Source organism: Colobus angolensis, unplaced genomic scaffold, assembly GCF_000951035.1.
Source record: "Colobus angolensis palliatus isolate OR3802 unplaced genomic scaffold, Cang.pa_1.0 Scaffold271, whole genome shotgun sequence".
Taxonomy (NCBI): Eukaryota; Metazoa; Chordata; class Mammalia; order Primates; family Cercopithecidae; genus Colobus; species Colobus angolensis.
The window spans coordinates 495,778-506,758 of NW_012115944.1; the positions used below are offsets into that span (position 1 = coordinate 495,778).

The 10,981-nt window shown below is 38.3% G+C and overlaps 1 protein-coding gene across 3 annotated transcripts in view; it reads left to right on the top strand.

Annotated features, from left to right (window-relative positions):
- Window positions 1–10,981, top strand: part of TLK2 (tousled-like kinase 2) — a 148,383-nt gene that overhangs the window by 86,642 nt on the left and 50,760 nt on the right. For all 3 annotated transcript variants that reach the window (XM_011947910.1, XM_011947912.1, XM_011947911.1), the window contains 2 exons: window positions 3,604–3,714; window positions 7,990–8,126. In XM_011947910.1, the coding sequence (XP_011803300.1) occupies window positions 3,604–3,714; window positions 7,990–8,126 (248 nt within the window). The remainder of the gene's footprint in view (window positions 1–3,603; window positions 3,715–7,989; window positions 8,127–10,981) is intronic.

Here is a 10,981-nt window from a genome sequence, read left to right on the forward strand (position 1 = left end):
CCCGTCTCGGCCTCCCAAAGTGCTGGGATTACAGGCTTGAGCCACCGCGCCCAGCCGGTGATACATTTTTAAATGATTATTTTTCAGCAAGGATTTGTCAGTGTTAAATTTTCTCTGCCTTGCAGACCTGAGAATTCTCTCTCTTGCCCTCCCGTGAAAAGACAACACTGTGTGCAGGATTTTTGTGTCATAACCCCTTGTTTTGTTCATTCTCCCTCTCAAATATAACACACACATTCTCTCTCTCTCTCCTTCAGTTTTTCAAGCATTTAGTATTTCAGAGAAGTTCATGACCAAAGCAGCAAACACCATAATTTGTTAAATATTACCCCAGGGTGTATCTATATGTGGGTTTATATATTTTTATTTGGAAGATGTGTGATTATGTCTAACTATGCTTTTATCCCTCTTTATATTGGTTTCTTCTTGGCTGTTAGCTTGAATCTCTGATTTCTCTCCTTTATTTCTAACATGTTATGTCTCATTTTAATGTGATTGCCTCTTACTTCTGAATGTCATTAAACACTGTCTTCCATATATTTCTGGCATTTACTGCAGCTCATGTGAATTTTGATTTTATTGTTTACATTTTTATTTTTTGAGACAGTGTCTTGCTGTTGCCCAGGCTGGAGTGCAGTGGCACCATCACGGCTCACTACAGCCTTCATCTCCCAGGCTCAAGCAGTCCTCTCACCTCAGCCTCCTGAATAGCTGGGACTACAGGCACGTGCCACTGTGCTTGGCTAATTTTTTTATTTTTTGTAGGAACAGGGTCTCACTATGTTGCCCAGGCTGGTCTTGAGCTCTTGGGCTCAAGCAGTCCTCCTGCCTTGGCCTCCCAAAGTGCTGGGATAACAGACGCGAGCCACTGTGCTAGGCCTATTATTTACATTTTAAATTTCCCTGCTTTTTTCCCCTCATGTAATATACTTTCTTATCTCATCCTGTATATTCTCTAGGGTTTTTGGTTCCTATTTCCTAGATATCATGTCTTTTTGCATTTTGTGAAATATGACAAGAATTCTAAAATGTTCTTTTGATTTCTATGGGTGTTTTCAAGCTGATTTTCTGTATTCCTTGGGCCTATTTTTTTTGTTGTTTTTATTTACTGTTGTTATTTTTATTTCCTTTTCTCCATCTTTGAATGAGAAGACCCACACGTAGTCTCAGCACTGTGTTCTGTTTTTCATTGTTCGGATATGTATACTTGCATGGAGTTGCTCTTATTCCTGTTTTTATTCATTTGGGTGCTGGTTGAATTGCCATTGAAGATTTATAATGAAATGGTTTGTGGGTGTAAAAAGCTCCTTGCCAAATTCTAGTATCTGTCAGGGTTTTGTACAGAGAAGCGCTGCTGGACTGAGAAAGAATTGTGGGTGTGCCTTTCTCCATCATCTAACTCTTTAAGATTGAGATGACAGAGTATGAGAAAAACTTGAATCCTAACATGGTACTGCTTTAGGAGTTTAAAAAAAAAGGTTTGCTAATGTTTTCTAAGAAGCAATATGTTTCCTTCACTCACCACTGCCCCTTCTACTCCATCGTCTTCAGACGGTTGCAGTCTTTATTTGTATGTAGAGCAGTATTAAAGGAGTAGATAAGTGAAAAAGGAAGACACAGAGGGCAGCTGCCTTGTTTTTAGGTTGATTAGAACTTGTGCTTCTAGAAAATCTAGGGAATCGACAGTGGGGGAAAGACTACATGTCTTGTATATTCTTTCAGACGTCAGTCATTGAATTTTGCCATTTTAGTAAGATGTTGGATATGGCTGCATTGGGGGCTACTAGCCAGCTGCTTTTTTTTTTTTTTTTTTAATTTTAAAAAAGAGGAAACTGTCTTGCTCTATCTCCCAGGCTGGAGTGCTGTGGTGCAATCACAGCTCACTGCAACCTCGACCTCCCAGGCTCAAGCAATCCTCAGCCTCCCGAATAGCTGGCATCAGAGGATAATTTTCAAAATTTTATAGAGAGAGCGTTTTGCCATGTCGCCAAGGCTGGTCTTGAACTCCTGGGCTCAAGTGATGCTCCTGCCTCGGCCTCCCAGAGTGCTGGGATTATAGGCATGAGCCACGCGTGCCAGCCACCAGCTGTTACTTTAAACATGAATTCCTCAAAGACATTAGTATCAGAAGCCACAAAAACTTAGAATTCTTAAAATTTTAAATAACTGCCAGGAGGTTGGTTGATTTCATACATTTGATTATAGATTTCAAGGGAACACTCACCTTATGAATAGACTAGGTTTTCCATAAACATTAAATGATCTTTGCTTTGTGGATTTTTTAGTATGAATTTGGTAATCACACTTACCCAAATATAGTTACACTCTGCCTTTGATAATATGGTTCTGTACAAAAACTAACAGGAAGAAATTATGCTGATAAGGAGAGGAGAAACATTTGGCGACAGAAGCTGTTTCCCATGGGTTACTTTTATAATGAAGCTATATTATACAAAAGAAAAAATGATAAAAAAGTCTACAAAGTCTCAAAAATTGAGTATCATGTAGTTTGTGCTTTTAGTTTAGAAACACATAACGGTTTTCTTTTTCATAATTTAAGTGAGTTTTCATGAGGTAATATTATTTGCTAGAAGAGCTGAGGTTTTTTTTTTTTTTTAACACAAAAGGAATAAATTCAGGACTTACAAGTCAAATTCGTCCTTGGGTTAGTGGTTCTTTCCTTCTCTGTTATTGCAGGAGACTTTAAGTTTTTAGTCCACACTGTAGGCTTCTGACCACAGCTAAATTAGCTGTATATTTACATTCTGGCATTCTTGAATCAGGACCTTGTTTGTTTGTTCTGTCTTTTGTGGGCATGGGCGTGCCTAGCTTCTCTGGTGATGATCATTTATTTATGCAAATTTATATTTCTTAAATAAGACTAGAAAAAGAACAAAGCAAACATAAAATTCAGTAATTCTTTTTTACGTGCTTAGTCACTCTTTGTGTTTTAAACATTCATTGTAGTTTATTTTTTTTTTTTGAGATAGGGTCTTATTCTGTCACCTAGGCTGGAGGGCAGTGGTGCAATCTCGGCTCACTGCAACCCTTGCCTTTGGGTTCAAGCGATTCTCCCGCCTCAGCCTCCCGAGTAGCTAGAATTACAGGCTCCTGCCACCATGCCTGGCTAATTTTTTTATTTTTATTAGAGATGGGGTTTGACCATGTAGGCCAGGCTCATCTTGAACTCCTGACCTTGAGTCATCTGCCCGCCTCGGCCTCCCAAAGTGCTAGGATTGCATGCGTGAGCCATGATTCCCGGCCTTAACATTTTTAAAATTATTATTTTGTGATAGCTTAGGTGTTTGTGATTACAAGATTAGCTGTAACTGATTATTGGCAGGAGCAAAATATGATTGGTAGAAAAACATGCTGAACTTAGTAATTCAATTTATCATTTACAAATAGATGATATATTATGAGAGAATAAAGGAATGAATTGTTTACTTTTTCTAACATATAGTTACTTCTTACCTGTTTGAATTTTAATTTTGCTTTTGATAGAACAACATATAGAAATGATTTTTTTTTTCTCTCCCTAGAAACTGCTTTTCTGTTAATCTTCTTCCTTGGAGCTAATTAAAAATTTTTTTCTCATTGAAGGCCAACTGTGATTTGAGACGGCAGATTGATGAACAGCAAAAGATGCTAGAGAAATACAAGGAACGATTAAATAGATGTGTGACAATGAGCAAGAAACTCCTTATAGAAAAGGTCAGTGAATAATGTTGGCCTAAACTCTGTGTCCCAAGATATTCAATGTGTGTCATTGTGTGGCTTTTTATTCCTTACTTGAGATGAAAATATTTAAAAGTAGAGCTTTTCAGGAACATGATTTGACAATTAGAATTTTTTCCTTGCATGGACACCAGGCCAAGCATCCAGAGTGTTAATTTGGGATATGCTTTGTTGCTGCGCATTGCTTTGAGTGTGATATTGAACAGGGACAGCTTGTCCTAGTTGAGTTTATTTGGGGTATTGCTCTCCTAAATTCTTATATTCGTTCTATCAATTGACGTGAGGATACTATTACTATTAGAATCATTAACAATAGTTGCATTTTTGTTTCAGAGATGGCATTTAGAGTAACTTATGTATATAATAATGTGATAATTAAATGCTTTGTGCATTAAAAAATTAAAATTGTCATATACCTGTATATGATTACTTAATTGGCTGATGTCCCCTTTATTATATTCATTGGTTAGTTATCACTTATCTCTGTTAGTAGTTATTAGTAACTATTAGAAGGTTTTTTTTTTTTTTTTTTTTTTTTGAGACTGAGTATCGTCCAGGCTGGAGTACAGTGGCATGATCTCAGCCCACTGTAGCCGTTGCCTCCTGGGTTCAAGCAATTCTCCTGCCTCAGCCTCCTGAGTAGCTGGGTTTACAGGCATGCGCCACCATGCCTGGCCAGTTTTTGTATTTTTATACAGGGTTTCACCATGTTGGCCAGGCTGGTTTTGAACTCCTGACCTCAAGTGATCTGCCTGTCTCGGCCTCCCAAACTGCTCTGTTTACAGGCACTCACCACTGTGCCCGGCCTATTTCTTAGAAGTTCTAAGAAGGCTATACTTCCTAATGATAATATTACAAGAACAAACTAGAGGTTTGAGATGTACTGGGGATTTATTTTCCTGAAATCTTTGGAATGTTGTTAAAAAGAAAGTAAACACTGTCTCAGTAAAAGTGAATGGATTATTTTATTGAGGCCGAAGATACTGGGGAAAATTTTTTTTCATTCTTTAACTCATGAATCAACTTTATAGAAAAGAAATCACTTTTTAAAATTTTTTCTGAGAGTGAGAAAAAATAAAATATATGCTAATCCAGATAATTTCTTTGAAGTTTTAGAATACTTCTGGAAATCAGCATAGATTCAGCCAGTTGTACTAAACTCTAAATAGCATACTACAAAAAGTAAACATAATGCTGTCTCTGAGTTCTCACAGGAAAACAGAACTTTCTATTTGCTAGGAGTAGTACATAACAAAATTTAAATTTGTTTCCAAAATTGTAGTACCTACTTAATTGACTTTCTAAGTAGGGAATGTTTATTGAGTATCTGCTACACTGTGATGCAATATAAAGAAGCATAAATGGGCTGGGTGTGGTGGCTCATGCCTGTAATGCCAGCACTTTGGGAGGCCAATGAGGGCGGATCACTTGAGGTCAAGAGTTCGAGACCAGCCTGGCCAACATGGTGAATGAAACCCCATCTCTACTAAAAATACAAAAATTGGCCGGGTATGGTGGCGTGCGCCTGTAATCTTAGCTACTCTGGAGGCTGAGACATGAGAATCACTTGAACCTGGGAGGCAGAGATTGCAGTGAGCCTGAGATCATGCCATTTCATTCCAGCCTAGGTGGTAGACTGAGACCGTCTCAAAACAAAAACAAGCAAAAAAAACCACACAAATGAAAATGCAATCATAGAGTGCAATATTATTTTTCATAGAATTTGAATACATAAAAACTCTTGTAACTTAATCATAAAAAGGCAACTCATTAAAAATGAGCAAGAGACTTGAGCAGATAGTTTACAAAAAAAGAGTATATAAAAATACGCAAATGGCAAGCATGAAAACATGTTCAATGTCATTATCCATCAGGAAACCTCAAGGTAAAACTAGTGTGAGATAGTACTACAGACTCAGTAGAATGACTAGAAGTAAAAAAAAACCTGACAGATCCAAGGGTTGGTGAAGATAGGGGACAGCCTGATTTCTTACACCAGTAGAAATGTAAAATATTACAGCCACTTCAGAAGGTTTTTGGACAATTTTTCTATTTGAGATAAATATGCACTAAATCCTGTGATCCAGCAGTTCCTCTCCTGGCATTTACCCAAGACAAATGAAAGCAAATGTTGGCCGGGCATGGTGACTCACACCTGTAATCCCAGCACTTTGGGAGGCTCAGGCAGGAGGTTCACTTGAACCCAGGAGTTTGAGACTAGCCTGGGCAGCACAGTGAGACCATCTTTATTTTTAAAAATGGAAGAAAGCAAATGTCCGTAAAAGTGCTTGTATGAGAATATTCATGGCAATTTTACTCATAGCCAAAAAGTGGAAACATCCTAGGTGTCTCTTAACAAGTGAATGTGTATACAAATTATGATACGGTCATACAGTGGAATACTAGTCAATCATAAAAAAGAGAATGAATTTCTCATGATAGAACAGTTTGCATGAATGTAAGAAACAAAAGACGCAGTTCTGCCATCAGAGGGTAACAGTCTACATGAGGGTGGGGGAATAAGATACATTCACATATATAAGGAAACCTATTCAGGTGAACAGTGCACTTACTAAGAATTCACTAAAGTTAGCTGGGCGTGGTGGCACACACCTGTAGTCCTAGCTACTCAAGAGGCTGAGGTGGGAGGATCCCTGGAGCCAGGAGTTGGAGGCTATAGTAAGCTGTGATTGCACTGCTGCACTCCAGCCTGGGCAACAGAGTGAGACCCTGTCTCTTAAAAAAATAAAAGAAGAAGAAAGAAAGAAAAAAATCACTAAAATAAATCAAGGGCAGGAGACTAATTGGAGAAAGCTGTAAAGAAGAGGAAAAATGTGTTCTGGGCATGAAAAACTGCAGCTATAAATTGCCTGTCGGTTGAAAATAGGACATCTCAAGGACGTTTATCCCATGGTATCATCTCTCACAGTACTTTATTCTTTTCCTTTGAATTATTTACCACAGTTTTTACTTAGAATTACCAATTAATATATTTAGTGGTTATAACCCCCCCCAAGGCTGTGAACACCAGTTTTTTTCTATGTTCTATACTTAACATTCTTACAGTTCATGATGTATAATTTGTTTTAAATAAACCTATGTTCAGTGAATGATGTTCTCAGGAATCAGGAGTAATAAGGTGTTCTGGAGTAAGAATTCTGCAGGGAGGCAGATACAATCTTCTAGTGCATGGAGGAGTTTTTCTTGTTTGGATCCAAAGTTTGGTAGCAGAGAAGATTTGGAACATCAAGCTGAAAGTGTGCAAAGTGGTGTTCTGAGAAGATGAATTGTCAGCAGTTCTCTGGAAAAGATTAAAGAAACAGAAAATAGGGAAACAGCTTAAGAGCTAGGCATTGATGTGGCCCAAATGTGAGATGCTGAACTCTAAGATTAAAAACACCTAGGCAGGCTGGACATGGTGGCTCAGGCCTGTAGTCTTTGCACTTTGGGAGACGGAGGTGGGCTGATCACTTGAGGCCAGGAGTTCAAGACCAGCGTGGCCAACATGGTGAAACCCAGTCTCTACTAAAAAATAGAAAAATTGGCGGAACATGGTGGCTCATGCCTGTAATCTCAGCACTTTGGGAGGCTGAGGCGGGCGACTCACGAGGTCAGGAGTTCGAGACCAGCCTGGTCAACATAGTGAAACCCCGTCTCTGCTAAAAATACAAAAATTAGCTGGGCATGGTGGCGTGTGCCTGTAGTCCCAGCTACTTGGAAGACTGAGGCAGAATAATCGCTTGAACCCGGGAGGTGGAGGTTGCAGTGAGCTGAGATCGCACCACTGCACTCCACCTTGGGCAACAGAGTAAGACCTCGTCTCAAAGAAAAAAAAAAAAATTATCCAGGTGTGGTGGCGCGCACCTGTAGTCCCAGCTACTCGGGAGACTGAGGCAGGAGAATCGCTTAAACCTGGGAAGCAGAGGTTGCAGTGAGCCGAGATCATAGGTCTGCACTCCATTCTGGGCGATAGAGCAAGACTCTGTCTTTAAAAAAAAAAAAAACACGCACACACATAGATTGGGAAAGCTTTACCAAGGAAGAACCTGCAGTTGTTTCATTATTCTATCTTGTTTACTTTGTTTGAATAGGAATAGTAAGTCATCCAAGGAGTCACTATTGACCGTTCTGAGAAAGTGTATGGTTTTCAACAGTATGTTTCCTGATAATGTTAAATGTTTTAGTTTCTAAGAAGTGTCTTTATCCATGCTAATTGGTATTGAATTCCTTTTTTTGTCTGTTTCCCCTAAGTCAAAACAAGAGAAGATGGCATGTAGAGATAAGAGCATGCAAGACCGCTTGAGATTGGGCCACTTTACTACTGTCCGACATGGGGCCTCATTTACTGAACAGTGGACAGATGGTTATGCTTTTCAGAATCTTATCAAGTAAGTGAATTGTTATGATTAAATGGAGAATTGAAAAGTTCATTTGGATTTTTTAGGTTTTCTGTAATTGTAGTCGTTAATAATCCTAGTATTGGTAGTCATCTTTTCAGTTAGTTTTTTAGTCACCACATGTGGAAAGAAATGTGTCGAATGAAGTAAAGTCCTGAAAAAAAAGACACAAGTAAAATCAGGAATACAAAATGAGTTCCAGAAAATAAAGAATGAGTTCTGCATTAAAACTTAAAAGAATCAGAATTGCTGAAGCTAAGGAAGAAAAACCTAGGGTCTGACGTTCTATCTTTCTAATTATATAATGAATTTTCATTAAGAGTCTGTTGAGCATTTATTCTGGATCCATAGAAAAATGAAATGTGAAAGGACCTGAGAAAGAATTTCCTGAGTTAAGTTTAGGTATAAAGCAGAATAAATCCGTTGAAGAACTTTATAGGACATGTTCCTGGGATTATTTAAGGAGATAGTGTTAAGTCATCAGAGAGTCACTTCCTGGAAGGCAGTGGTGACCAGCCCCATTGCATGTGCCTGTCTGCAGCTTGGAATCTTGAACATTCATTGTCTTTGTCATAACTTTTGATTTGAAGCATTTAGGTATTTATTCCAAGGAGGGAGTTAACATTTAAAATCCTCAAATTACAACTGTGTGACTAGCTACCATTAGCTTAGATCTTTAAATGTATATCGATATCTTCAGATTGCAGTACCTTTTGGTGTATCTTTTTTTTTTTTAATCTCCAGGTCATGATGAGTTGGAAGGTTCTATAGACTGCCTTTCCTTCCTTCCTGTGTTTTTTTTGCTGAAATAGCTTGTTGAGTATGAATTGGGAAGCATATGACTATTTTTGAGTAATAATGAAACAAATAAACTTATGCGTGAAAGAAAATACAGATATTGATGCTATTTATAATATTTGTTAAAACTAACCTCTGAATTACATGTTAGTAGTCCTTGTTTTATGTGTGAAACATTAACCTCCAACTTAGATTAAGCATGTTTTTGCTTCATGATTGTTCCTCATGTATGTATATTTTGGTGTGTGAAGAGGCTTTCAAGTCAAAGAATACCTTGAAAGGAAAGCACAGACTTTTCTTAGGCCAGCACCAGACATTTAGAGCAGCATTCACTCTGCATTCTTAAGCATAGGTGGCTGGTGATAGCAGAGGTATCAGGGCAGTATAAACAGCGGTTACATGGAGGTATGATACCTGTTAATAACATCCTGGCCAAGAAATGCAAGTTGCCCTGGAAGTGACATACCATCCAGTTTCCAAATTTGTTAAAATGGAATCAGAAGAAGATAAAACTTAAGATCCACATAGTGGCCAAAGCCACCTAATGCTTACATTGACTTCTAGTAGTGGTAGTGGCTCTGAGCAGCCGTGTCAATGGCTACTATTTAGATGGCAGTCTTTTTAGACTTTGATTCAGGAAAGATGGTGAGTTTGTATAGAGATGTAATTAGTTTTAAGAAGTGCTTGTGGCTGGGCGCAGTGACTCATGCCTGTAATCCCAGCACTTTGGGAGGCTGAAGTGGGTGGATCAGTTGAGCCCAGGAGTTTGAGACCAGCCTGGGCAACATGATGAAACCCTGTCTCTACAAAATATACAAAGATTAGCTGGGTGTGGTGGCCCTCACCAGTGGTCCCAGCTACTTGGGAGGCTGAAGTGGGAGGATGACTTGAGCCCAGGAGGAGAGGTGAGTGATGCAGTGAGTGGTGCAGTGAGCCGAGAATTGCACCACTGTCCTCTAGCCTGGACGACAGAGCCAGACCCTGTCTCAAAACAAAACAAAACAAAAAGAAGTGATTAAACTTACTGCTGATAGTAGCAATATCTTATCTCATATTCTAAAAGCAACTTGATGCCCATGAGGGTCTGGAAATCTGTATGGTAGAGTACAAAATGATGACTTTGCTGTAGAGCCATCAAATCAGAGGAATGAGACTATGTAAATGAAATCCCTAAGTAGGACTGTTCACTGTAGGTGAATAGCACTGTTTTACTGTTTTAAGCCATATAAATGGCAAGAAATCTATGTCTTCTCTTGGGAAGCTGTTTCTGGCTGATGTCTATTAATTATAGGTATTTTAGTTCCTGAAATTTTGCTTTCATAAATTAATTTCCTTCAGTATAGAAATTGAAATTCTCCAGTTGTAAAAGGCTATATCTAATAACCTCAGAGATGACAGTTCTGCACATGAGAAACTCCAAGACATGTGAAGTAATTTGGTGGGTGAAGTAGCTGAACACTAACAGCAATACTAGGTTTTATGGGAAGAGACAAACCTAAAGGCATTTAAAAAATGAATCAGATAATGACATATAACCTCAATAGGACCCTTAACACCGTTTTGTTGTTGTTGTTCTTTTTATTCCCTGGTTCTTTTTTTGAGTGATCTTTAATTTCCTAAAACAGAAGATTCATTGTCTAATAGGAAATTTATATCAGATTTGTAATATTTTTTGGCCAGTTTAGTAATTTTTGCTTTCCACAGTATGTTTGAATCTATTGAAAAAGTAACTTATTTTATAGTTCTGAGAAAGTAATGTTAAATACTAAATGTTAATGTTATTCAGTGTACCACTTTTTGTTTAAAGAAGTCTCAAACAGTCCATGGCAAGACAATAAATATTATTTACTAAGACTTTGTTTATGTTGAAATAAACAAAATTGAAGTAATGGGATTTGGCCGTACGTGGTGGCTCACACCTGTAATCCCAGCACTTTGGGAGACTGAGATGGGTGGATCATTTGAGGCCAGGAGTTTGAGACCAGCCTGGCCAACATGATGAAACCTTGTCTCTACTAAAAATACAAAAATTAGCTGGGCATGGTGGC